A 27,665-nucleotide genomic window follows, 5' to 3' on the forward strand; every position below is an offset into this window, starting at 1 on the left:
TGCTGGAATCCTCATTTATTTAGGCAGCTGCATTGCAGTAAAAGCCCAGTGAAAAGCATTCCTGTGGTTGAATACTTGTACTGACAAAATTCAAAGTGCTGACACAATAAGTGTTTCTGCCTTTGCCTTATAAATCATCACATTTGGAACTACTGTAAAACAAGAGCTCATCAATTCCAGTAACCAGTTTCAGAACAAATGCTTTTTATATTTAGATTAATTTCATTTACACAGCCTTCAAAACAAACTAAGAAAAAATGCCCCTGATCTTCATTCATTCTTGATGACTGGTAGAAACAAACAAACACATGCACAGATTTTAACATTACAACAAAAATGTTAAGTGCTTCAGGACATCATTAGGCAGTTCTTTTCATTTCTCCATTACAGAAATTCTTAGGTATGTCATGTTTCGTGTGTACTTATTATTTTTAAATACTTGGCATAGAAACAACTGGATGGCTATTGTGCAAACTCATAGGAAAAGATACTCCACTGTATTGGTAAATATGGTCCAAGGAAGTCCAGAGGGAAGAATCTGACCACAGCATCTTCACGTTTCAGTCCAGGAGAACAAGCTGCTACTGAAGAGATGTGTATACACTTAACAGATGGAGCCTCTACCCATGGAAATCTTTTTTGTTGTTGTTTTTTTTTTTGTTTTTTTTTTAAATCCATTATGGTCAAGAATGACCTGCATAGGCCACAGTGAGGGTCTGGATGCTGTCCCAAGCTCCTCAAATGTACTAATGCAGTGGGAATCCCCCCCCCCCAACAAAAAAAGTTAACACTTAGTTACTTCTTAAACTACAGCTGAGTTTCAATCTTTTAGACCTTATACTGTCGGTTATTATTAAGTGTTTTCCCTAATATGCAGGAGGCAACATGGTTCAGTCAGGACTTTTCATCGCCTGCCAGTCAGTCCGGCTGCACTACTGCGGTTGAGGTTGCGGCTGAGCTGAGGGAAGTGGACGGTGGGAGTTCTGGAGGTGGGACCATAGAGGCCCAGGTTTCTGGCTGCGACAGACTTCCTGGGCTGCTTCACACAAGGGAACGGGGAGAAGACTTGCTGTTTAGGAATGGAGGAGAGCCCCGGGGTTGACGGGGAAGAGGAGAGCCCCGGGGTTGACGGGGAAGAGGAGACTTGGGATCTAGAAGATGAGGAGATAGAGGAGAGGGAGGGGGTAGAGGGGGAGGAGGTTTTGTAAAAGGTGGAAGAGGCAGGAGGAGAGAGCGCAGATAAGCAATTAGCTGATGAAGAAGGTGGTAAGGAGGAGGTGGAGTTGGGTTTTGGAGTGGAGGTTAGTGTAGGAGAATCTGAGGAAGATTGATCAAGAGAAGGAGGAGCTGTTGGAGAGTGGGGTGTGCTTGGTGTGGAAGGTGATGAAGAAGAGATGCAGGAGTTGGAGGAGTGGTGAGGTGGTGGAGTAGTAGGAGGAGAAAAGCATCTGACAGAGCCAGCGTGTCTTTCTGATGAGTCAGACTCTTTATGTCTGATGGAGGATGGCGGTGGAGGGAGGAGAGGGACTTGGGGTGCAGGTTTAAACTCTGGTAATTTGGGTACTGTATCTGGGTTTTGGTCGTTGGGAGAACTTTGATTTGATTCACTCTCTAGAGTCAGGGAGTCCAGCTGCACTACCACATCTGCAACTTCTGCTCCTTTAGTCTCATCTGAACCCTGTAAAGCCTCTTCACATGCTGACCCCGTACCAGAGGAGTCAGGAGACAGAGGTATAAAAGAGTCGCTCGCCTCTTTCTGCTCATCATCCCATTTATTTTCCTCACTCTGTTTCTCCTCCTGCTCCTCAGCCTCCAACTTTGCTGATTCTCTTTTTTCCTTCTCCTTTTCATCTTCCCTGTCCTCTGAATCTCCAAATCCCAGCTGAGCTCTAGCCCTAGCTATATTCCTCCGATGTTGCCGAACATGAGCGCGCCAAGGTGATCCTCCACCTCCTCTGGAGCTTCCTGGAGATCCAGTGCTATTTGAGGCCAGGGAGCTACAGCGCTGCCTGGCTGGGGAACCCGGAGGAACCGGACTCTGGAACAGAGAACTAGGTCGGGCCCCTGGTAAAATGGACGTTGTAGCAGAAGTGGGTCTGTAGCCTCGAGCACCTCCACGTGGTTTTCGGCCCAGGAGGAGATGGTTTATCACTGAACTGGAAGGGTTGAGCTGTGAGGCCAGGACACGGGTGGCAGGACACTTATCTGGAGGGGAGGTGACAGTTCAGAGAGAATAAAACAAAATGTATTAAAACAAGCTTACAACAGATGCTCTCTGAGCTTACCAAGAAGGCATAAAAATGACAGAATTCCATGAGACATTTTTACTTTGCCCTTTAACCAGAGAAACAATTTATTTAGCTGACCAAAGTAACTACTAAGGCATAAAATAAATTGTAAACATAATTTTGTTGTTGCTGTGCAAATCATGACTGCTGCATGCTATCATTATATGAACACCATTAAAATTAGGGGAGAGGATTAAAAAACAAACAAGATAACATGAGCAAAGATAACTAAAGCTAACTAGAGCCTGATTTTTGCTCCAGATAGTTATGTTAAGCTTTTGTTAGCCCTAGTTAGCTCTCTTTAGCTCTTAGTAACTCGTATAACCTCCAGATTAATTTAGCTAGCCACATTAAGATACCATCAACACCTGTTCATTCAAAATAATTGTTAGTTCTGAGTAGTTTCTTTTAGCTTCAATTAGCTCATGGTACCTTCAAACATACGCTTTTAGCTTCAGGTACCTACTGTTAGACATCTAGGTACAGTTGCTCTTTTAGGCTTTCATTTGTTGCCATTACTAATATTGAATACTATTAGGTTCAGATAAGTTCTGCTAGCTTCTTTTACCTATTTTCTGCTCACATTTGTTCCAATTAGCTACCATTAGCCCCTGTCAACCCCACTCAACCCTTTTTAGTTTTCCATTAGCCATGTTAGCTTTAGTTAGCTTCTGCTAGCTCTTCTAGATATCTAGTTTTCTCTCCTGTTAGGTTAAGACAGCTCCTGTTAGCTCAAAAAAATCTACTGTTAAGTCTTATTAGCTTATTTAGACCCAATTAAACCATTATTTGTTTTTATTTCCTCTAGATAACTAAACCTTCATTCAATTTTAACAACTTTTACTTTAATTTTTTATAATTATTTGATACAGAAACCATCAAGTAAAGCTTGATGTTTTAAAAATTGTATATAACTGCATGTTTTCTATTTTAATAATTTTTTAAACATTTTTTAAACACTTAGCTATTCCAAGCAGCAATATAAGATATCAAACACTAGGGGCATGCGGAGCTTTTGGTTTATGCAATAATGAGATTCAGAGAAGATGTGGACTAGAGTGAAAATTATTTTTCTCATATTACATAATATGTACAGTGTTAAGGCCCATTCCCAATGTAAATAAACCATATTACAGTACAAGCAGGACTTTTTAAAAACAGATTAAAGTGATTTACAGAGCGTGTTATGCACAAATGTTTACAGCTGCAGAGGGAAAACACCAAATGTGACTGTAATACTTTTGCACAAGCCTTATAAATCATGTGTGAATACGACATGGAAGGAGCTGCAGCTGCTCATCAAGGTTAGTGTCACGATTACCCAAAACAGAGAAATCCTCCAACATGCAGGCAAAGAATGTGAATCATTGACCAAATCAAGTGTAACTGGAAACATCTGTCACTACAGAGCATTTTGATAATGTATACTGTACACTTCATATAAGAATTAAAATATTTAAGAGCAGTTAAATGTATACAAATATTATTTATGCATGTAAAGGATATTATTTATACATAGCAGTGACAGGTGCCTCCAAATAAACATTCAGAATACATATATAGGTGATTGATTGTGTATGTCACCTGTAACCAGAGCAAAACCATCACCAGTTGTAGCTACAGTAGTTCATTTTCTACACTTATTTTTGATCCAATATCAGTTATATAAAAGTAGAGTGTGACACCTGTTTCCAAAAGGCTCTCAAAATACCAGACAACAGCTGTCAAATTTATAAATAAAAGCTTTCTTAGCACTGCAGACACATGTGTGCACTGCACAGCATTTTGAGAGCATCATCCATCTGCAAAACAGAGCCAACGAAAACCAGAATTTTGTCAAAAATCAATCATTTTTATAGATATACACCACTAGTAATCATTCAGTGGTCTTGCAAGATTTCCCCAGAAGAATTTAGTTCTCTACTTGTATTAGTTGTGTCTGTGGTAAGAATCTGTTGATTCCAATAAAGACCATTTCTAAAAAGTCGAACACCAAAGATTGCTCAAATAATCCCCAGAACACCCAATTTCAGAATGGCTGTTGACACAAGTACCGTCAGTGTGCTGCTCAGTAGTGCTGCCACTCTGTTTGCTGGAAGCCCCCTGAAGAACCCCTGGACTTGTGGGCGCTACAGGTCCAGGTCCTGTGAGTCACACGTCATAATCATCATCAACAGCTGGCTTTTTGGTTTCTTTATTCTCATCCATGTGTACCATTTCACTGGCATTTTATTTATTAAAGGGGACCCATTAGTCTCGTTTTCAGCTCCACATTTATCTTTTAAGTCTACTAGAGTAGCTTTGCATGATTAATATTTAAAAATTAGCCTCATCTATCTTACCATCCTGTCTGAAAGAAGCTAATTTAGCTCCTCTCCCTTTTAAGGCAGCCTTCTTCTGACTAGTTAAATATCTTTGCACTGATAAAACGAGGCGTTTCACTGGTCTTGCCCAAGATGTAAAATTAGTTTGAAATCCCTGCTCTAGATTTTCACGGTCTAGTGAGGTTGCTGTTGAAGTTCATTTCAGTCATCGATGTCATTTAGTCGTGTCAAGTCTCTCATCCCACGGTCAAACAGACCTCGGCTAGTGACAATTGATCTTTGGAGGAATATATATATGGTTTTTAATTTACTCTTTTATATTCTAACGCTTGGGTGTGTGCTTCCTTTGATATATGTGTATTCTCTCCTGCCTCCTTATAATGACAAATACTACATGAATCTGTGGGAAAAGCTGAGCTATATCCCTAAAATGACCATATTTAGGGATATCCCCTAAATATGACATCATAAAGACTAAGGAGTAGAAAAACAAAGTGTCTAAAACTGCTTAACTGAAGCCTGAGCTAGCATTTCACAGGTATTACTTGTACTTGCTGACATCATTACTTGAAACTTTGGTCATGTTTGATACAAGCATGCACAATTGTAACAGACAATAGGAAATGTATAATAGGTCCCCTTTAAGAAATGTTCTGGTGTGTCTCGACAGCAGAAACACACAAGATTTATGCACTGAAGAAAAAAAAAATGTAAAAACATCCTGAAAAAATAAATAATGAACATAATGAAACGCTTTTTTTTTATATGAGTGTCTTTGAGCAATACAAAAGCTCAAAGACATTCATCATCTTGGTAAACCAGCTGTGTGAATGCTGTTACTCATTTCTCACTTACCTGTGCGGATGTAGAGTTGCATAGCCTGTTGCTGCTGCCGTCGTTTGATGCGTGCGTATTGCTTCTTCAGGGCGTAGATGTCGGTGCTCATTCTCTCCATCATCATGCCGTTAATGGCTGCTTGATGCTCTGCCCTTGCACCTCCTCCTCCTCCTGATCCTCCACTACCAGCCCCTCCTCCTCCTCCTCCCACTGCTCCGGGGCTCAGCTCTGCAATGCTTCCCTGCTCGCCTCGTTGGTCTGAATGCAAGAATACATGTAAAACCAGAACACATGCTTTATTATTTCCACTTGTTTGGATCTATTTTATGACTGAACATGAAATAAAGTGATTAGAGTCAAATTAGCTGGTGGTTCAAAAAGGCAGATGGAGCAATTTAAGCAGAATATACAAAACAGGCCAAATCCAGCATGCCTTTTTGGCTCTTAAGCTCTTTTTCATACTTATTTACTTGCCCAGTTTGGCTTTAAATCAAAATCAGCTGTGCACTAGAAACATCAGATTTAGTACAAGCGAGAGAAAAAAAAAAAAAAGCTGCTTGATGCTATCGATAGATGATAACATCTGGAGCATTCACTTAAATGTACACAACATGCTGCATTGTCTGATAGTGTTTTGGAGACTAGAAGTTACAAGTTTCAAAGACTTTCAAAGTAAGCCCAGCGGGCTGAGTCACTCTTTCCTGTTTTCTTTGCCTCTGATGGCATCACAATCATGGCGCTTTTAGACAAGCAGCCTTTGAAGATGACATAAAATGCATTTTGTTGAGTGAATTATTGTTTGTTTTCTCTTCAGCTTCACTGAAAGTTGGAAGTTATTTTCCATCTCAGCTCTTCCAGCAGGACACAACGAAAAATCCCCGTCAAAGACAAGCAGCTCAGTTTGTTCACTGTAATTACTCTGCTGTCTCAGAGCCCCTGTGCAGGCGATTGATTGATGTTCTTTTCCTTCACATTGCTTCCAAATATAATGAGCAGAGTTTCCCTTTTGAAGTAGGTTAAGACAGTTGTACTGATATCTTCTTATGAGGTTAAAAGTTCAGCTCAGGTTTGGAAAACAGCTTTTACAGATCTTAACCAATGTTTTTAACTAAAGCCCCCTGGCTGGTTTCAGCTTTTTCATGCTTGTACGAGTCCTTGAAGAAGCAGGAAGTGGGGATTTGTCTGGAGGAAACGGATCAGAGTCTGTCAGTACTTAGAGTCATATTAAGGGCAGGACACGAGGATTTGGGGCAGCAGTCCATCTGGAACTGCTTGGCTCCTGACTGTACCCACACTGAGGGTCACCATTTAAATCCCGTGTGTGTGTGTGTGTGTGTGCGCGCTGACCTTTGAGATGTTTCTGGTATCTCTGCAGCTCGGGGGCCAGTAGGCCACCCAGGGGACCCAGACAGCCGAGCGCAGTCACCACAGAATCTTCATCGTCCATGTCGGCGTCATCATCGCTCTCCCAGCTGCCCAGACCACTACTGCAAGAAAACCATCACCACCACCACAAAATACACATATTTATCTGTACAAGAGGCGAGATGTCAGACAGACAGAAAAAAAGAGTGTAAACACACTTTTGGACTGAATGTTTTGGTTTTCTGAACATTTGCTGACGACCAACATTTTACTGTTAATGTTGAATATTAGTGTCAGTGAGCAGAGTTGCACTGCTTTAATTTACAATGAGTTAATTCTGTATTAAAATTATAGTTGGTGATTACAAAGAGGCTTTACTGCTTCCTATACCGCGCCATTTTCCTTCTGAAAGTAGTGACCATCAGTATAATACAAGCATCTGTCCCATGGTCACACCTCCAGGTCATCACTAGCGGTCACAGAGAACATAAAAATGTCTTTAAGAGTAGTAAAGTGGAAAAATATTGAGTTGTGTTTTTTTTTTTGTTTTTTTTTTTACACACAGCACTATTGATCTTCTGAGTTTAGAACAAACCTTCCATTGGATTTCACTGACGTAGGAAACGGAGTGATGTTGTAGGTGTATTTCTCTCTTAGCTCGGCTAGCTGAGGGAAGGGAAACACCGCCATGGAGTAAACCTCCTGACAGACACAGAAAGGAGACAGGTGAGGAAGCCATGATCACAACATGTACAGCATTAAAGTAGTGTGTGTGAAGTTTGCTCACTACCTGCATGAGCTCTGTAGGATCGATGAGGTTGTGCTCCAACATCTCTTGAGTGAGACAACCCATGGTGCTGTAAAACTCATCTGCTGTCTGACAGTACTCTATCCTCCTGAAGAAAGAGGAAGTGAGAGAACCAAGGATGGGTTTATAATTTGATTTAAACCATCAGAGATGTGGGATACACGTAAAAAGTTGATAAGCAATTTTTATTTATGTCAGAATTTATCAACAGTGTTAGCAGAATATTTTATCACTTTAAACACGCTTTTGCAAATGGTTGCCTTTTATTTTGAAAATTAACCAGATTAACTGTGCTGTTCCCATGTCTGACGTCCTGCCCTCTTCATCTTCTCTGTGAAGCTTCTGCAAAACAATAGACTTGAAGGCATTTTGAGGGACTCAAAACCATCAAAACCACTTTCCATCTGATATGTGGACTCACATCCTGTTTGGATGCAATCAGCTCCAGCAGCTGAAACCCCACAGGATGCATTTCCGGGGTAATTATTATTAATAAAATAGAATAGCAAGGGTGATATTCGCTTTCAGTGGATTTTTAATACCAAGGGAAATTAACTCATTCACTGCCAGCCATTGGCAGTGAATGAGTTAAATTCTCTTGCAAACACTGAAAAAAAAAAATTAGGTGGAGGTATGTAGCGCAAAGCTACATAACTCCCTGAGCACCATGCATGAACTGCAGTCCTGGACACAGACGAATATCTTGATTATTTTGTGATATTTTCTTGAGATGCATGGTGCTCAAGGAGGTATGTAGCTTTGAGCTACATACCTCCACCCAGTTTTTGTTTTTTTTTTATATTTGAGTTTATATTTTATATTATAATATTCAGTGCTTGCAAGAGAATTTAATTGCCCTTGCCATTAATAAGCAGCAGAAATTTGCTTCCTCTAAAGCAGGGGTGTTGAACTCCAGGCCTCAAGGGCTGGTGTCCTGCAGGTTTTAGATATTACCCTGGGTAAACACACCTGAATGAAATGATTAGTTCATTACGAAGCTTCAATAGGATATCTGGACTGGATAGCGTAAGGACCTCAGTCAGTTGGGAGGGGCCCGAAGCCTCTACTCTCTACACACCAAAAGAAGTAAGCTGAGCTCTGTGGTTCAGGCTTCTGACTGGAATTCCTCTAGGTGAGGTGTTTTGAAAATTTCCAAATGGGAGAACCTGGACTTCTCTCAGCTGGCTTAGGAATGCCTCAGTGTCCCACCAGAAGAGCTGGAGGTAGTGGCTAGGGAGAGCTACTGACCCAGATGCATGAATGGATGATGTGAAATGTCCAGTTTTCCCCTATCCTAAAGGGCTAAAAAAAATCTTGATATAAAATCTACTCCAGCAGCCAATCACTTTTTAGTTACACGTAAGCTACGCCCCACCTCTGTTCATAATGTGCATGCATGAGTAACACTGCAACCAAACAGCCAAGCCACACCTGATGTAACATCTGCAGCAGAATTACCAAAACATACGTGTTTGGGTGTGTTCTCTACACCAGGTGTGACTGCAGGTAGGTTCACTTACTCTCCCAGTCTCTCCCAGATGGCGAGACCAACTCGAAACAGCACCTCTGACCCCTCAAAGAAAACAGAGTCCCAGATCTTCAGCACGGTGGGTGCCGGCAGGCAGGTGGCAAACATGGTCAGAAACCACTGCATAGTGAAGACGTTGGTCAGCGGAGGCTCGTAGCTGCCTGCAGCAGAGAGACAAACAGATATTAAACATACATGAAAAAGTTCTTAGCCTCTCTGTAGGATGAACATCTAAATAGTTTACAGACTTTGTGACCAAATATCCCATATAGCAACTGTACCTCCAGCCTCTCGGTTGGCTGCTTTCTGAAGGTGGTGGAGGTGCTGGGAAAGCCTCGGCAGCTTTAGACGCAGCAGGTCTCTGAATACCGCCATGTCCACTGACAGGAGGAGACAACAGAGTAAGAAATCTAGCGTGATGAAAAGTTAATGGTATTCATTAATCCTCAGATTAGATCCCCAGATCCACAGTTTTTAAATTTACATAACTATTTTCATTTTTCACTGGAAAAATAAACCCAATTTGATATAAAATTTATTCTGTCAAGTCCATTAAATCACTAGTGTTTTCAAATCCAGGTAGGACCCATCTGCTGACTTAGACTCTGGGGGCGTCGGCCAGTTTTTGTAGGGCTTCAAGTGTTAGTGGATGAAAGAAATTCAGATTAAGCTTCTCTTTTTTCCCTATTTACAAATTTAAAAAAAAATTATGAAACAACCTTAATTTCAATCACACAATAGCCAACCCCCGGGGCCTGGCCCTGGATAAGAGGGTGGAGGGAGGGATGGATGATAGCCAATTACATTTCAGGAAATACAATATACGACTGAAGCTGAGACGTCACTACTCCAGGCCTACGTGTGGACTACAACATACAGGAATGCATTTATGGAGATTATTTCATCTCCAAATCAGATAAATGTACCCAAGGGAGTAAAAAAAAAACAATCAAAAACAAAACAGTCATGACTCTAAAATGCAGACAGATAATCTCCTGCATCTCTAATTGCTGCTGCTCTGTTAAGCACTCTGTATCTGCCCTGATGGAGTTCCTGCAATTTGGTGTCCACTTTCACATTTTTACATTTGGCACGACGATATTGTCATTAGCATCTTTTTAACACATAAGTGTGAAAATTAGATATTATGGCAGCCAGTAAAATCTTAGGTGTACTGTCATAGGCTGTTTACCTGATAACGCTCGCAAGTTGTTGGCAAAATAACTGTCAGGCAGCACTTTATCGATAAGATAGATCATCACCTGGATATGGATGAGTGGGGAAAAAAAGAACAGAAAATAAATAAAAAACATGGTTTAAGCATGGTTATGATCATTCAAAGCAAATTAAGCTACTTAAAAATGTTTTATTTTAAAATCCACCAGCATATGTAAGCAGACTAAACTCAATGACCTGAGTTTGATTATATGGTTAGATTTTGGTGTATACCTTCAGTGCATCACTTTCATTGCCTTCTGTAACCTCCAGTATAAGAGCAGCCAGTACATTGAATCCTTGGCAGTAACCCACAGTTTTATTCCAGCGGGCGTATGCCAGAAGCACCCTCTTCAGCACCACCCTGTCTTGTTCCCCTTCCTGGCCACAATAAGAGCTGCAGCCTGTCCTGTGTAGATCCTGTGGACGAAAAGGAACAACAGCTTGGATTATTTTATTACAAGGATGTGCATTAACATTAAACAGGATAAATGATGACTAGACTTTGCCCTGTTTACGGAAACAGCCGTTCCTCTGTTGAATCAATGAGTCAGTGAGAAACAGCAAAGATCTGCAACGACTCAGCTGACAGAGTCATCCTGTGTTCTGACGCACAAGTCATCAGCAAACAGCATCTAAGCAGGTACACCTTCCGAGAAACACATATTTTATTGGTAGCTCGAATAAACTGTTGAATGCACATAAACAGCCATTACGGATGTATGCACTCACAAAAACAGCTCATCATTTTTTCCTCAACAGGTTGAGGAAAAAATGGTCAGGGGAAAGATGGAATGTTAATAATTATAGGTCTTGAATCCAGTGTAGTACTAAAGTTTCAAACACAGACTACACTGAGTGGACTAAATGCTAGTTTGATGACATTCACACCCAGTCTGGAGGAATAATTTACCTTTAATATGCTGACGTCTACGTCATTGCTGACATAAGAACTAAGCCTAGCCCTTAGTTTTACAGAAAAAAAAAAAAAAACTTTACAGGAATAAATGAAATTTTTAAATTCGTATCAATCACAGCTTTTTAAGTTTTTAAGGCTTTTTTCTGTGATTGTCAGGAAACATTTCAAAACCGCATCATACATTCAGATATTCTCATAGCACAGGTTCAGGGGTTTTGTGTTAGGATTACTAGTCATCAACACTAATAATTTAAACAGATAAATGGATTAAATACATAATGAAAATTCTTGCCTTTGACAGCCTAGTTGCAGTTACAAGTTTAATTTGAAGTTGTAGATTATCCTGGACATTTCAATACAGGGGTGACGCGCTTTTAGCACCACAGAATGGCTGTATAAGACGGATGTAGCTTCAGGGTCTCCATCCATATACATCCTAGTGACAGCATCCATCTTTTATGTAAAATGTATGCTAGGAGCCAGCCTCAAGTGGCCAATTACAGAACTGCAGTTTTTGGCATTTCATTTATCAAAGCCAGGACCTTTCTTTTAAAGATACAGGATCCAAAATGTTTAGAATAAAAGAGCTTTATGAATGTTTGTATGTGAAGTGCTTTGAGTGCTCCGTGGAGTAGTACCATGCCCTGCATGTGACCCTGAACTATGTCTACATTACACTTCAAAAGGTATTCAGTGGTCTGCCTGTTCTGTATTTTATGCTATATTCTGCAAATACAATTTGGTTACCTTGACGATCTGGATCCCAAGGGAGTCATCATCTGGATTGCTGCGTTCATTAAAGGCAAAACGAAGAGTCTTCTCCCAGTCAATAGAGATACTGTGGAGGTACTGGTCTGCTAAGGTTAGCCAAACCTGGATAATGACAACAGCAGCCAATAAACAATGAGTCAGTCGGTGCTGTGGTTTTTGTAGAAATCCAGCCAACATTTAGACGGTACTTTTACTTCAATTAGGAGCCCCTGTTCACTGTGACTCCCATCGTTTTACATCCACGCAAGAGAAAAGCTTTTCATTTTCTGACAAAATGAAAGTAATTGCTTCCATTTCTTCATACTTGCATCAAAAAAGATAAAACTGGGATGTGTGTAAAGTATCTCTACACGCTGTTCTTTCATACTACGCTTTCTCTCTCATGACTGTAAAAACTTGGCCCGAAGGCTGACGACAACAAAGTGAACAGACGTTTCTTGCAATAGCACAGCTGGGCTCTCGCTTTTATTTGCTTAACACCCCGATGGCTTCAAAACACGACCAGAGAGGAAAAATGTGTAACGCTTTGTTTATCAAAACACCTTTTTATATGGAAGCAATTTTGTGCCCAAACAGAGAGAGTTTCTACTTTTTTTACTCACTGAGTATGACAAAGTTCTTACAAAGCTTATATTTGGGTGGTTAGAGCAACATACCCTGTTCCTCCATTCCTTTGGTATCCCAGTTGGAAGTCTTGCCACAGCTTTGAGGGCATCGTACCACTGTGGGGAAGAAAAAGCACTCAGTTTAATTGGTTTATCAATGAAAATACCCAGAATTATAATTTTTATATGCTTACTCTATTAAAGAAAAAGGAAAAAGCTATCCAGTCTCACTCACTATATGTCCATCTTCTACATAGAGTCTAAACATGCACGTAGTGGAATGTAAACATAATTTCAGACCAACAGCTTTAAAGTAGTAAAAAGAAGATGTATCAAGGAAGGATACTTGTGGTATCGAATAGAGTTACTGGCTTAATAGCATATAGATTATATTCAGTGCAATCACGTTCATCCAACTTTATATTTAGTGTGACGATTAATGTCACTGGTTGTCTAACTGGTTCAAGTGTGCTTAAAGATGTGTAGTTATTTTTATAATGAAGATGAACTGAAAAGAAAAAATATATATTCAGTATTCGTATGGTAGACATTTTTATTTTAACATGTCTATTTGTCTAAATTATGCATTGCTAATATGGGGGGAGGGGTATCTGCAGAATAATCTGAAGGTGTACTTAATATATGGGCAGTGTATCGTCACCCCTCACCTGCTGAAATCCATTCTTTCCCAGAGATGGTTCAATGGTAAACTTCAGCCTTGTGTCAACCCCTACAAACAAACAAACAGCTGGTTAGAGGCACCTTCTACTTGATGTTCAGACTTTTTCCAGATACAGAATTGTTTTTTTGTTTAAATGTGTACACATGCACAGAAATGTTATCTGGAAATCCCACACTTAAAACATAAGGTAGTTAATGAACCCAAGTTATTGATCTTCATAATTTAAAACCCACATTTATAAAAACGTTCCAGAGAAACATTTTTCCTCAAACACCTTTGTGTACTTCTCATTTCACTAAACAATCTGCTTAATGTTTAATGTTAAAGATCTCAAGTCTTTCTGCTAGTTTTAGTCAGATACACCCAATGGCAAAATGGCTACACATTTTCACGTGTATCCAAAGGAAAAATGGACATCTCATTTCCCGACTGTGATATTTTTTGGTTTGCTTTGGAGCTGTGAGTCGCTCTCCACTTCCTGGTAGTGCTGAATCCGCGTTTCAGTCTCCATTTCACTGATTAAATATCGTCTAAAACCTCATTTACAGCAGAATACAGCCCTACGAGAAGACTACCCGGAAGAGAAATTCTCATCTGAAGTTAAGAAGCCGTAAAGTCCTGACATGCCAGTTCTCTCGGCTCAACGCCAACAGCTCCGACTACGGCCATTTGCCTTCCCGTCCCCATCCAGCTCAGCCTCTGGAGGATTGGTGTCGCTCACGCGGGACACCTGCGTGGTTTTTCTCTACGATGAAACTCCGAACATAAGAAATAATGGCTTGTAACCTGAACGGTCCGCTTCTGCCGTTTTGTCGTGCGCCATTATGGATGAGCGCAGTTTTATTCTGCAGTGTCCTCTCGGGGCTTCGGGAGAGGATTAACGCGGAAAACCCTCCTACTTCCCCGTCACAGATTAGTCTAACGCAGCCGATTCAGTGTGGATACAGAACTGCAGCTAAGGCCGGCAGCAGCAAAGTTCAGAGGGCAAATTTAACCAGTTCTCCACAGTGTACGTGACATAACCACGGTAAACACGAACATAAACAAGGAGAGTGTGAAATGATGGGATAAAAGAGTCCACGATTCAAATCTTATTCTGAAAGTCTGTAATTTGATCGATTATCAAGGTAAAGGTAACGAACCTCCACCCAAATACAGCAGCGGTTTTAACAATCTCTTACACTGCCGCACATGTGCCAGAGAAACGTCTCAGTTTTATTTCAAACCTGGAATCTACTTATTCTTACTTTCACTGCGTCTCGTTTAGATTTCGACTTGCTCTGTTACCCCCTTTTCTATTTAAGTGATCTCGAGTATTTTTAAGGTTTTTGTCTTATTCCATTTTAATTGTCAATTCTACTTTAATGAGCTATGCTATAAAGTTTTTTCCAGCCTGTATCATAATGATTTCCACATTAACAAGATTCAAACTAAATGTGGGTCAAACAGTTTTAGTGGGACACATTCATGCCTGAAATTTTAATATATGTATCCAGCCATGACCTTTTGTCGCTTACATCACATTATTGGTATTTTCATTTACAATGTGCTACAGTTCACTACTGTAAACTGTACTGTAATATTTACATATTACAGCCATTTACTATTGGAATTACATTATAATAATGTTTAATGACAAAAATCAAACCCAGTGCATGGGGTTGACAAATATAAAAATATTTTACTCCCATTATAAGTAAATCCTATGAATGCAAATCAACAGCAACCCCAGCCACTAAAGATGTGCCCATTCATTTTAGCACCTGGTGTCTGCACAACACTTTCCCATGACCTCATATGCCATATATACCATTTCTTTGGAAATAAATAGCTTGTTTTATGTCACCTGCACATATTTGCTAACCACATGTCTGATGCATCAGACATCCGCAAATACACAGAAAATAAGCCAAGTCACTCATGACTGTTCGCTATGCTGGTTAATCATTTCTTAAAATGACTAACACACAAATTATTGTTTTAAACAGTCCTAAAGGATCCATTCTTAAAATGTTTGTAATACCACATTAATGCTTAACTGTGCCATTATTTTGATAATCATAATTGGAAACATATTTCTTGAATGTGATCTTTCTTGGCTTACGATATGTAAAGGAAAGTATGATTTTTTAAAATTGCTGCACCCACATGACCCAAAATCTCCAACAACAGCGTGGACTTTATTAATATTATTAGATATTTCAGCCCAACATTTCGTAGTATTTTGGCATGTATTCCTTTTTTAGCGCTGCTCTGCCTGCAGATGTTTAAAATAAGCCCATATACTCGAAGGTCACCTGGCTCTAAGGTGCACAGCAGCCGGGGTGCACTCCTGGATATCCCGTTGCGCTTCTTCAGGACGCTGCTGATGATGTTACCGACCCCTCCCGAGCTTTGCTGCCGCTGCTTCACGCCCGCTCTCGGCCTTCTGCCGGCGGCGGGGAGCCGTTCCTGTCTCATCCCGGAACCAGAGCTGTAAACGCGCTCAGTTACCTCATCGTTTGGTTCCGCTTTTACAGGCACTCCTTTGATGGGGGGCTAGAAGACATTCTGGCCGCTCCTCCAAACGCTCTCCTGTAAATCAATCGATTAAAATGATGTTTCAGCCTTCTTCCGGTGATGTCTCGTTCTTCTGATTTATTCCGGAGGAAACAACATATCTCCGACGTATCAGTAAGTGCGGTACTAAATCACCCAGCACGCCATGTTCAAAGGCTCCAAGTGATGCATTAAACATAAGAAAGGTAAAAAATAGCCGAAAGTAACCGTTTGTGCTCCTTTAGCGCCGCTGATGCTGCACGCCTCCTCATCCTCCTCCGATATGGCGTCACCGGGAGGAGGCGCACGGACGGAGGGATGCGGTAGGATGGAGAGACATGTGGGGCAAGATAAAAGGATGAGGTAATGGTGGAGGAGAGCGCATGGAAAGGGGAAGTGGAGATTCAGTTTTGTAACCCACTAAATCCTAGCGCACCTAATACAACAATGTCATCTCGCTGCTTACATCTATTTAGACAAAGTCACATTTCCTTTCACAGTGAACTGAGATGAGCAGACAGCAGTGGGCAGACTTTATCTGACAGCAGGGCACAACACTTCACACGAAGAGACAGAAGACCTGCAACCAAGTAAATGCCTTTCCTATACCTACAGCAAAGATTAATTCTCAGACAGGAAAACCCTTTCTGGGGTAAGGTCAAGTGTCAAAAAGGCAAGGCTCTTCCTTAAAGTAGCAGCTCATAGATACAAAGATACACAAGAGTTTTTTTCTTCCACAAAACTTTAAAGTACACAGTGAAAAGAACGATTACACCATTTTCCTAAAGATTTTCGGCATTGGGTAACTTATCCAAGTGTTTCCCAACCTTTTGGGGCCACGGAACATGTCACATTAGAAAAACCACACGGCACACCACCAAACAAAAAACATGTCACAAAAAGGATATTGATCTTTTGACACGCACCAGGCATAGCGGAATTGCCTCGGTTTGTCCCCAGTATACCCCCAGTACTTTTTGCTTTCATTACTCATGCTAGGGCCTTCATCTCGGTCGGAATTTTCTCCAGGACCAGGTCAGATTGACTACTTTTTCTTTTTAAATATTTATCCATTGCTATTTCGCGCTGCCTTGTCTCACTCGCAGCATGACTATTGTGTAATTTCTTCTGCGTCTTCTTCTGTTTTACTGGCAGTTGGCAATCCATTTGATTAGAGCAGGTAGTTGTACTGCCCTCTAGTAGAAAAAAAAAGGTAATTGTTCTGCCCGTTACTCACGCCTGTCGCTTAGATTACTAATCAGGTGGAACCAAATAATCTTCCATGGCACACCTGATCATTTCTCATGGCACACCTATGTGCCACGGCACAGTGGTTGGGAAACACTGACTTATCCTACAATTCAAACAGAAATCCTTTCCTAAAATGTGTATACTCTCCCTCCGTTTAGTTATCCATCTTCATAAACGTTCTAAAACAAAATGTGGCAAGCAATCAAAGAAATCTTTGCAATGAAAATCAATGATGCTGGCATTATGATTCAGCCCTAACAGGTGCAGGAAGTGCTTCCTGAGTGGAAAACATTTAGTCTAAATGAAATTACCTGCAACAGACTTTACATAAAAATAAATCAAGGCCTTTGTGGTGAAACTGTTCAGCCGGTAAAGCTTCATGATGAATTACCTCAGCTCTAGATGTTTATGTTCCAAGGACAGCACTAATAACAAATGTGTTTCTATCATGGAAATTATTTTGGGGCTGTACACATCTGCTCATGTACAGAAGCTGCTGTTACACAGCAGACAGACATCATTAAAAGATACTGTAAGATAAATAGTTAACTGATAAATCTTTAATGTCCCAGTTTGAAAAAGCTCTTTCCAGCCCTCAGGCAAACATGCCCAAATTAACTGAAATTTTAATTAGAGTCAGGAAAAGTACAATCAGACATTTTATGAACTAGTAAGATGCAGATGAAAAATTATACCACACATAATTCAACCTGATTACATTTTGACTGCATTTTTCCTGCTCTGCCTGCTGCTGCTGCTGTTGATGTTAATATTAATATAAAAATATTTACGCATTACCATAGCGACCAGAGAGCATTAAAGGGCTGAGAGGAGGATGTTACTCTCAATGTTGTTGCCGCATTTCAGGAGTACACTGCTAATAAAGTTACACAGTGAATTCGCATTTATTATTATATTTACAAAATACCAGTTTGTGTCTCGGTCGTATCATTTTATTTTGTTGTGTTTATCTGCGACACCTTAAAAGCCGGTCAGTGAAAATATTCTCTGACATTAAACGGGTCCATGGCGCAAAAAAGTATCAGGACTCTTTGGGGACCCTAGCATGAGTAGTGGTCAGAAGAAAGCAAAAAGGGTATACTGGGGACAAACCGAGCCAATTCGGCTATGCCTGGTGTGTGGGGAAAAATTAGCAATATCCATTTTGTGACATTTTTGTTTGGTGGTGTGCCGTGTGATTTTTCTAATGTGAAATATGTGCCGTGGCTCCAAAAGGTTGGGAAACACTGCTCTAATGCAGAGACACACACACACTCACACACATCCTGTAGTAACAGATGGTCTGTTTTTCCCCTGTAGGAACAATTAGATCATAAATTGCTATTTGTTATGAAGTCATAATCTTGATATAAACACGTTCATGTCATTTCATGCAATAAAAAGTAATAAAGCATTGACTGAAATTTATTGTTTAGTATTTTCTATGTCACCAGCAAAAACCATTCAGCCAAATCACAGCCTTTGCAGTGTTCAACAGGAGCCATATTACCATATTAATGTTCTGTGTTGTGCAACTGACCACCTAGTGTACGACTGGCCTGGTCATAAAGTCTGTAAATGGAAAGCAGCACTGGAAAGCTTATATTCTGTTATAGAGACCATGATGGGAGCCAATATGATGCACAGTGATGGAAAAGAACAGTCTCAGTAAATGCATAATAGCTATTCAGTGATATCTTCACTTCTCTGGCCAGGCCTGCCTCTAGGTGTCTGATAAGTGGAGTTAATCAGTGTTAAGGCCAAAATCTACAGTTCCTGTAGTGGCCACATGAGTATGGAAGCCCGTTTCTGCCACACACACACACAAAAAAAAAAAAAAAAAGTATTCATAACTCGAAATTTCAACTTATTAACTCAAACTTTTGAGAAAAGTAACTCGAAATTTCAAGTTAGCACTGCTAATCAGTAATCTACGTGAATTACATAATTTTCTTGTTACCCGGAAGCTGAATCCCTCAGCTACAAATGCTACAGCTAAGCTACCAGTATTACAGCCAGTCATTAATGCCCAAATTGCTGGATATTTTCAGCGTGGCTTTACACATGATGAAATCATTGTTTTATTAGCAGAATCACATGGCATTACTATCAACAAACGCACTTTCGAAAGCGTCAATTTGTTGTGATTCGGTTTTGAGTGCGCATTCCAGATTACTGATTGACAGAGCTAACTCGAAATTTTGAGTTATGGATACTTTTTTTTTAAAGTTGCAGAAACGGGCTTCCGTACATGAGGCTGTTACAGCATTTAAAAACTGCGTATTGCCTGGTATAGGAAGGTAAAACAGTTTTGGTCTCACCTACACTAATTAAATTAAATTAAATTAACTGGACATCTCCACTTTCATACATTTTAAAGATTATTATCATTACTTTTTTTGTTGTTTCGGCTTCTTTTTGGATCATAAATTGGCATGTTTTGGTTTAAACTCCATTTCTCCTGTTGTTTGACAAATCTGGTTTGGATCATGTCATCCACGATTTGTACCTCTCAGTTTTAAGTTGTTGCTCTAGTTTATTTGCGCCTCCAAAGACCAATGAACCCCTGAGACGTGCAGACACAATCCTTTCTGTACTTTCACTCTGAGAATTTCAGGGTGAATTATTTCACTCTGTCATTTCTGCTGTCAAACTTACTGTTTCCAAGATGTAAAAGATAATCAGTATAGTCAGGATATTCATGTTCATGCATCTACCATTTGCTTAATTCACAACCTGCTTCTTGAAAATATAAGAGTGTAATTTTGATACTTCAGGGAGTTTGACTACAAAGAAAAGGTCCCACAGGATGAGAAACCTCAACCATCTAAACCCCAAAAAGGCCACAGAAACAAGGCTGACATGTGACCATTTAAAAAAAACAAAATGGCTCTCATGTGTGTCTGCATCTGATTTGCAGAAAAGGACAGAAAAAAGTGAAATTAGTAACCATGTTTCATTTGCTGTGTTGTCTGGTAATTATTCAGGTTTCTGTAGGAACGCCTCCATTAGCTGCCATTTCTTTCTTTTTTTTCCTTTTTTTGAGCGACAGGCTTCTCATGATTCATAAATTGGTGGCAAAAACATGGAAACCTAAAGTTTCCTCTTAAAAGTGAATCTTTGACCTCTTTATTTTTTCAGTGAAATGAAATTTAAAAAACAAACAAACAAACAAACAAACAAACAAACAAACAAACAAACAAACAAACAAACAAACAGGGAATTGATTTTCAAACAAAGGGTTGCTCTGAAAGTCTAAATGTGAAATTCAATTAATGTACAGCGTTACACTAAAGCCAATCAAAATGCAGGATACTTTCTGAACAAAACACATAATATAACATATAATATGGACGAGTAGGACAAGGGAGACAAAAAATGGTGTGCAGGAGAGACACCTGAGCACCCTTACAAGACCTGTATAAATGCATTTTTGTTAAAATAAATTTAAAAAAAAAAACAAAAAACAAAAACACACACACACACACACGCGCACACACACACACACGCGCACACGCGCACACACACACGCGCACACACACACGCGCACACACAAAAAAACAAACAAACCAAATTCTACTTCATTTCTCTTTCATGATTTATGATATCGGACTAGGTGTCACAAAAATATTTTAGGTCCTTTCAGCACCCATCCATAATTATTTTGTTTCCTTTTTTTCCTATTCTCAGCTTGCATGGAATTGAAAAAGCCATCCTTAATATGGTCATCTCACCTTCTACCTACCTGCTGTTCAAACCTAGTGCTTACGATGGGCAACCAATAAGAACAAAGAACACCTTAACAATAGAGCAACTAAAATAGCCTCCTTCAAAAGACACCAAGATTCAGCATGAGATAAATACAGATGATTTTAAACCATGAATCACACAAAGCTACCCTAGATGAGTCCAAACAAACATCTGGAGCTGAAATGGACCATAATGACCAATAACTAAATAACACACCATAATGGAATTAGTGTTAACATGTAGATTTTTTAAGAAGTACACTGTGTTAATACACACTCCTGAATTCAGATGAAATAAACTCATGAGACTTTTCATAATTTATTCGAGAGAAAGAATGTGAATAATGATACACATAATTTGTGTTCATTTTCAGCCACTCATATTCATATAATTTTTTGAAGGATGGTGCAGATTTTGTGGCCTTCCCAGCTCAGTGCAGTCAGCTAAGAGGACCTCCACCTGTTGTTTCACACAGTTACATCTCCTGTGTCACCCTGCCTGGTTTGCTATTACATAAAAACAATGAGTGTATAGTCTTACGTCGTTTTTGTGACACGGCCTGAAGAAACGCTGTGATAATGTCGTAGTTCTTCTGCAGTTTGTGGCAAAGTCGGTCCCGTCTCTTCAGCTGGCGAATCAACTTGGCCGACTGAAGGCCTGTACGATATTTCACCTCCTGGATGATTGAATGCAGCTCCTCTGGGGCTGAAAACAAACACAGAAAATTGGTGGTACAAACTCCACACAAAAAAACCCTGGCTTGATGGTAGAATTGAACTCAGCACATTTTTATTGTGAGGCAATATTGCTAACCACTGCTCGACCTGTGCTGCCCTTACAGCATTTATTATTATTATTATTATCATCATTATTTTAAATGCCAGTAACAGCCCAAAATTACGTCATCTATTGATCTCTAACTTTTTCAGATGATCACATTTTAGGAACATGTGTCTTTCTTTAACCTACCGTATTTCCCGGACTACAAAGCGCACCTGAATATTAGCCGCACAAGCTAAAATCAGGGGAAAATCCTGTTTTGTACATACATTAGCCGCACCTGACCAAAAGCCGCAGGTGTTTCAATATTGACTTATCATATGTAAGAGAATATGCACAAAGCGAATTGTCAGGAAAGAGATGGCTGTTTGGAGACACACCCCTTTTATTAATATTTTGAAAATCAAGTTATGGGTACATATTTGCACATGTGCTGTGCTTCATAAATGAGTAACAAATGTAGTACATAACAGTAACCTACAGCACACCAGAAAAATAGATTCAGACTACCTTTTAGGCTCAGGTGCAGTGACATGGCTTTAACAAGAAGAAAAGTCAGTCATTCACCACCATCTTCCTGCGCACTAAACCCACCAAAGTCCTCTTCTCCAGTGTCGGATATGAACAGGCTCAGGATGGCTTCGTCATCCACTCTCAGCTTCTTTCCTTCGTTGTCACTTTCAAAACCAAAGATAATCCTCATTGTCAGTGTCGGAGTCGAACACCCTCTGAAGGGCCGTGGCGGTGTCCTCCTCTCCATCATGCAGCAGTCCAGCCCCTCGAAATCCGTTGGTGATCGTGGATGTTTGCACACTTTTCCACGCTGTCAGAATCCACCGGTAGAGTTGAGCACAACTTGCTTTTCGCAAGTTTATCGCCGCTCATCATCCACGCCTCCCGCTGAATGCGTAGCGCTACTTTGAAGTTTGTTTTTCGCGCTACTTGTACGGCACTATGTTGCCTGGCGGATGGACATGTGACCAACATACCACTCTTGAACCCCGATCCTTCCGCCAGGCAACGTAGTGCCGTACAACAGCGGAACAAACAAAACAAATCGTCTTATGATATCACAAAAATCATGGACAATCTATAGAAAAGCCGCACCTGACTAAAAGCCGCAGGGTTCAAAGCTTGTGCAAAAAGTAGCGGCTTATAGCCCGACAATTACGGTACATCTTTTTCAAACACATATTGTCCACAATAATATGTACTCAAAATAAAGCCGTGGCACAGTTTTGACACACCCGTGATATCTGCAGTCCTCTGATAAATCATAATCTCACACTCATTAGCCTGTTTTTCCAAGCTGCAGGCAAAGGAGGAAATGAAAACCAGATCAGCAGTGCCACATAAACACAAACCCTCCACCCATTAATGGAAACATGGCGTTTAAAATCTGATCACAGCAATAGATCTAAGGAAAAACAGGGGACACTTTTGGTTGTTTTTCTCATGTGTAAAATAAAACAGATACAAGAGCAGTTAAAAGTAGTTCTTACTTCATTGTGATATACATCTATTAAGGATCGAAGGATGGACGGACAAGCCATTCAAATAAATCAATAACTTTTTTTAAAAATTATTAATCCTGCTAACTACCACACAGACAAATCACATAAACTTTGGATGTTATGCATTTAGCTTTTTGGTGTGTGTATTATTTTTGCAAATACATTTGGATTAAAGCTAATAAAAATAATATATCCACAGACATTGTATCAATTTTCACAACTGTAAGAGTCTAATGCAGCCAGTCACTGGTTGCCAATTAGGGACGCACAAATCTGATATTTAGTTATTGGTCAGATCCCGACTCAAAATGGTGGATCTGGTATCAGTAAAATCTGTCCATCTACTTGATTCAATTATATGCTGTTCTGTGTTTGCTGTACCAGTAGTGCGCTGGTTGCTAACAGCAAAGAGTCAGCAGTTTGGTGGCACAACCGTTGATGACACTTGTGGCTTTTCTGCAGTAGTCTGCATAGAATGACTGAATGTAGTGTAAAGCGCTTTGGGGTCCTATGGACTAGAAAAGCGCTATACAAATGCAGGCCATTTACCATTTACCATTTAGTCTCATTTCATTCATCCTGATACCTGATCCTGAAACTATGCTCTGATTTCATTGAAATAGCCCCCACATCACCACGCTGATAACCAGAGTCGGCTTTGCTGTGTTGCAGATTTGAATGGCGAGTGGTAAAACACACACTGACGGCCTTCATGTATTCAAATGTCCAACTAACTGTTCAACAACACTGGTGAAGATGAAGCTTTTCTTTTTAAGGGGAATTCATAGTACTGTACTGTGCCAGCTTGAGTAGGTACACAGAATGAAATGATCTGAAACAAACCAGCGTGTCCAAAAAGCAAAATTAAGGTCTTGCAGTAACCTAGTCAAAGCCAGGACTTTGGTTAAATTGAGATGCTTTGGCATGACCTTAAACAGGCTGTTCTTGCTGGAAAACCCTCCAGTGTAACTGAATTAAAACAATTCTGCAAAGAAGAGTGGACCAAAATTCCTCCACAGCAACGTGAAAGACTCATCACCAGTTATCACAAATGCTTGATTGCAGTTCTTGCTGCCAATTTTCACACAAGTTCAGGTAGGTGTGGATAACTTTTTCCCCTTATAATTGAATTAACCTTTGAAAACCTGTGTATACTCAGGTCATCTTTGAAAAATAAAAAAAATTTGAATGATGGTTCAAATTTGCCCATTCTGGGTAAGGGACGAGACACTGCCCCAAGTGGAGGAGTTTAAGTATCTCGGGGTCTTGTTCATGAGTGATGGGAGAAGGGAGCGGGAGATCGACAGACAGATTGGTGCAGCGGCTGCAGTGATGCAGACGCTGTACCCCACCCTGCCTTTTTTCTTTCAAAGTTAGGAGAGCAATGTTTACATCAAGCCTTATTTGTAAAAAAAAAGATTCCCAACCATTTATATGCTTGTGAAATTAACACTTGTATCAGATCAGTGGTCTCCATCACCATATACATGAATTCAGGGCTGTGTAGTTATTTAAATTTTACATTTCAAAAACAAAAAAATATATAAAAAAAAAAAAAAAATCCTTTTTTCATTTTTTGTTTAATTTTACCCATATTCATTATACCTTTCGCATTAGCGTGTAAGAAGTTCAGTTAAGTTTGCATTTACAGTTTTATTTTGTTTTTTTAGCTGAACCACAATTTAGGTTAAAGGAAATGTACTTAATTAAAAGCACAAGTTTCTGCCTTTTTAAGTGTAATAACGCCAATATTTTCCCAGCATAATGGCACATGAAGCCAAGATATCTGTAAGTTATCAAAGCAGGGAAAAGTTGGATATGTCGATCCCTTATACAAACGAGAGTGCGTAAGCGTAGCTAATAAACTGTGCTGCCCTGGAGCGATCAATAAAGTGTAACATTTACCAAAAAGGGTTTTAAACTTTTCCACGGACCATTCCTGACCAAACACAGGAGCAAAGCGAGTATGCATATTTTGGCTGGTATTTCAGGTATTATTTAAGAGTATTTCCTCTTCCTGAGTGGCAGCCCTGAGCATTGTCTAACTCATACCAACCCTCAGCAGTGGCGAGTGCAAACACTGAAGTCACAGGTCTGCCCGTGTTGACTGAAGGATTCCTTTAAACGAGAGGAAACAATGGCAGCATGGACCTCACAGTAACATGCCAAGTGGGAATCTGGGGCAACAATGAAGGACGCGAGTAAATGAGCTGTCAGTGCATTCTGTCTCTGTCATTGTAACAGTCTGAACACTGAGCTTTACCCACATTACACTCAGCCTGCTCGGCTCACTCCAGTATCTGATTACACTTACAGACAAATCAGCTATATATCAAGATGTATCTGTGAATTGGAAAACACACACACACGCCTTCCTCATTACAGAGACTTCTGGAATGAATTATAGAAGATTTGGGATGAAGCTTTTACAAAAATAAACAAAGATAACCTCAAAGCTTAAAGAAAAGCTCTGTTAAATGTCTCAATTAGAGAGCAAGAAAACAGTAACTAGATCATTTATAGGTGTGAATTAAAAGACAGATAAAAAGCCTCCAATCAACAGGGTTTGTGATCTCTGCAAATAAATTCTGGCACCCACTGAAGCATTTTAGATCTTCTTTCAATGCAAAAACCACCACAATTGTGTTTGGGATTCAGTGTACTCATGTTTAAAATACCCTATTCTGATCAAATGCCCAAATGAAATAACAGAAAAATGCACAACTTCTGTTCAGTCAGGTAAAATGCACACTCTGTCTAAACAACATGTGGACTAGTTGCACCTGCATGCATACTCACCTCACAAAAGCTCAATTTGAGCCAGGAAAAAGTGAAAATATTCATAGTAAGGAGGTAAAACCTCCCCCTACTTAATTAAAAAGACAACAGTTACTGTATAAAATAATAATAAAAGAATGCTAATTCTGAATTTTTCCATATTTGGGAAAGATTTTTATGGAATGACCCTTCATAAAATATCCAAATTTCTTTGTCCATTTGACCTATAAGGAATACAATACCATTTTAAGATCCTTGCATTTCCATGGTATGGTTTTCTTTTCTTTATTACCTCATTCAACCTCTATGGTCATTTCAAACTAGCATTCGTTTCAGTGTGTGAGACTGAGCATTAGCCAGGTCAAACTGGAGGCAAAGGAGTTTTTCCTCCCCACTGTTGCCAAGTGCTTGCTCATAAGGGCTCATCTGTTTTTTGGGGTTCTCTCTAATATTGCAGGGCCTTTCCAGATAAAGCACATTTAGACACCTGTTGTTGTGAATACGATTTGACAGTAAATTGTGCGATGAAGTGGTGAAAGTCTTCAAAATATGCAAGATTTCTTTTTTATATAAATGGGCTAAAGAACATGTCTTTGTTTCCTTACTTGTTAGTGCAATAATGCAGGAATAAAACGGACCAAAAACACATAATATCAGCCATAAAACAAACAGGTGGTAAGCATCATTTATAGAGGAGGAAAAAGAGATAATCGGTGGTTGAGTTTGAATGATCAGTCTGTACCTTTCTGAGCCAGGTAGTTCATCTGGTGCCTCCTGGTGTGCTTCTCCTGCAACTCCTGCAGGAAGCTGGACCCGGAGTTACTGCGGCCCAGGAAGGCATCGGACCCGGACGCCTCCGTGGAGCTGTCCCAGCTGTCCGCATTCCTCCTGCTGCCTCCGCTGTATGTATCATAAAGCTCCACCAGGAGACAGTCCACTATGGAAGCCCTCGGAGTTCTGACTGCATCTCCCACAGATTCAGAGTCGCTGTCACCGGCCGCGTTGGTCCTTTGGGTGGCAGTAAAGGTGCCAGGCGGCTGTCCACGCTCTCTGGGCACCTCCTGCTCTCCCGGACATGATGATGTGTCATTCGATGACTCGGTGGGGCTCGTCCACTGCTGAAAGCCAGAGAAATCGTCCTGCAGGGAGGCAGCAGAGTGGGCATAAACCTCGCTCTCTTCCTCGGAGCGCAAGCCACCGTCACATATGTCAACTTCTAAAAGTTCATTCCCGTTTACTTTCACCCTCGACGCCATTGGTTTTATTAAGAGAAAACAAAACGAATGAGCTCTCTTATCCTGCTGCAACTGTTTTAACAGTAAACTGTCATTTTCCTGACTTGCTTTAAGTTACAAAGTTAGAGCGTTTCGAAGAGGATAGAGTTCCTGGAGCGCTCCATTTCTCACCTCAGAAAGGTGGAGACTCGTCTGGCGGCTTTTACTTTCCTTCCTGAATATTCAGAACTGGAATTCACTGCTCCCCCCCCCTCCAGGACTACACAATGGACCAGCCCACTACGCTGAACTTCTCCAACTGCTGCCAAACTTTCTTCAGGTCGCGCGACAGGTGCGACAGGTGCCGGGAGCTGCTCCATTGGCCAATCAGAGATGAGCCCAAAAGTATCTCGACCAATCCGTTTTCACCTTTGAGGACCAATTCATTAACGTTTGCACGGAAATTCGTAATGTGACTCCTCTAAACGTTCAATATGT

General features: G+C 40.3%; 1 protein-coding gene across 5 annotated transcripts; it reads right to left on the reverse strand.

The window, feature by feature from the left end:
- On the reverse strand, positions 1-27,352 carry tbc1d30 (TBC1 domain family, member 30). 5 transcript variants are annotated; one of them, XM_086268622.1, is made up of 15 exons: positions 26,696-27,352; positions 21,422-21,586; positions 13,329-13,390; positions 12,712-12,777; positions 12,032-12,157; positions 10,600-10,785; positions 10,343-10,412; positions 9,432-9,530; positions 9,143-9,311; positions 7,605-7,710; positions 7,410-7,516; positions 6,797-6,936; positions 5,468-5,707; positions 4,343-4,432; positions 1-2,205 (listed from the first exon to the last, which is right to left on the reverse strand). In XM_086268622.1, the coding sequence occupies exons 1-15, from the start codon at positions 27,207-27,209 to the stop codon at positions 905-907; spliced, it is 3,441 nt and encodes a 1,146-aa protein (XP_086124748.1). In that variant the 5' UTR covers positions 27,210-27,352; the 3' UTR covers positions 1-904. The 5 variants fall into 5 exon arrangements, with proteins under 5 accessions (XP_086124748.1, XP_086124749.1, XP_086124750.1 ...); XM_086268623.1 differs by lacking the exon at positions 4,343-4,432; XM_086268624.1 differs by lacking the exons at positions 21,422-21,586; positions 26,696-27,352 and adding an exon at positions 15,640-16,154.
- Between the last annotated feature and the right edge of the window lie 313 nt (positions 27,353-27,665).

The sequence above is a fragment of the Aulonocara sp. 'chitande type north' Nkhata Bay genome, linkage group LG17 (genome assembly GCF_057382095.1).
Source record: "Aulonocara sp. 'chitande type north' Nkhata Bay isolate Kocher_YH1m ecotype deep benthic linkage group LG17, A_spYH_male_GT1.1, whole genome shotgun sequence".
Lineage (NCBI taxonomy): Eukaryota > Metazoa > Chordata > Actinopteri > Cichliformes > Cichlidae > Aulonocara > Aulonocara sp. 'chitande type north' Nkhata Bay.

Bases quoted from the DNA above. Each gene is read 5' to 3' on its own strand.
- tbc1d30 (XM_086268622.1), bottom strand. From the start codon at position 27,209: ATGGCGTCGAGGGTGAAAGTAAACGGGAATGAACTTTTAGAAGTTGAC. The intron at 13,391-21,421 runs GTAAGACTATAC...GTTTGTTTGTAG, and splicing joins GGCCGTGTCACAAAAACGAC to GGGTTGACACAAGGCTGAAG. The intron at 10,413-10,599 runs GTATACACCAAA...ATCCATATCCAG, and splicing joins ATGAAAGTGATGCACTGAAG to GTGATGATCTATCTTATCGA.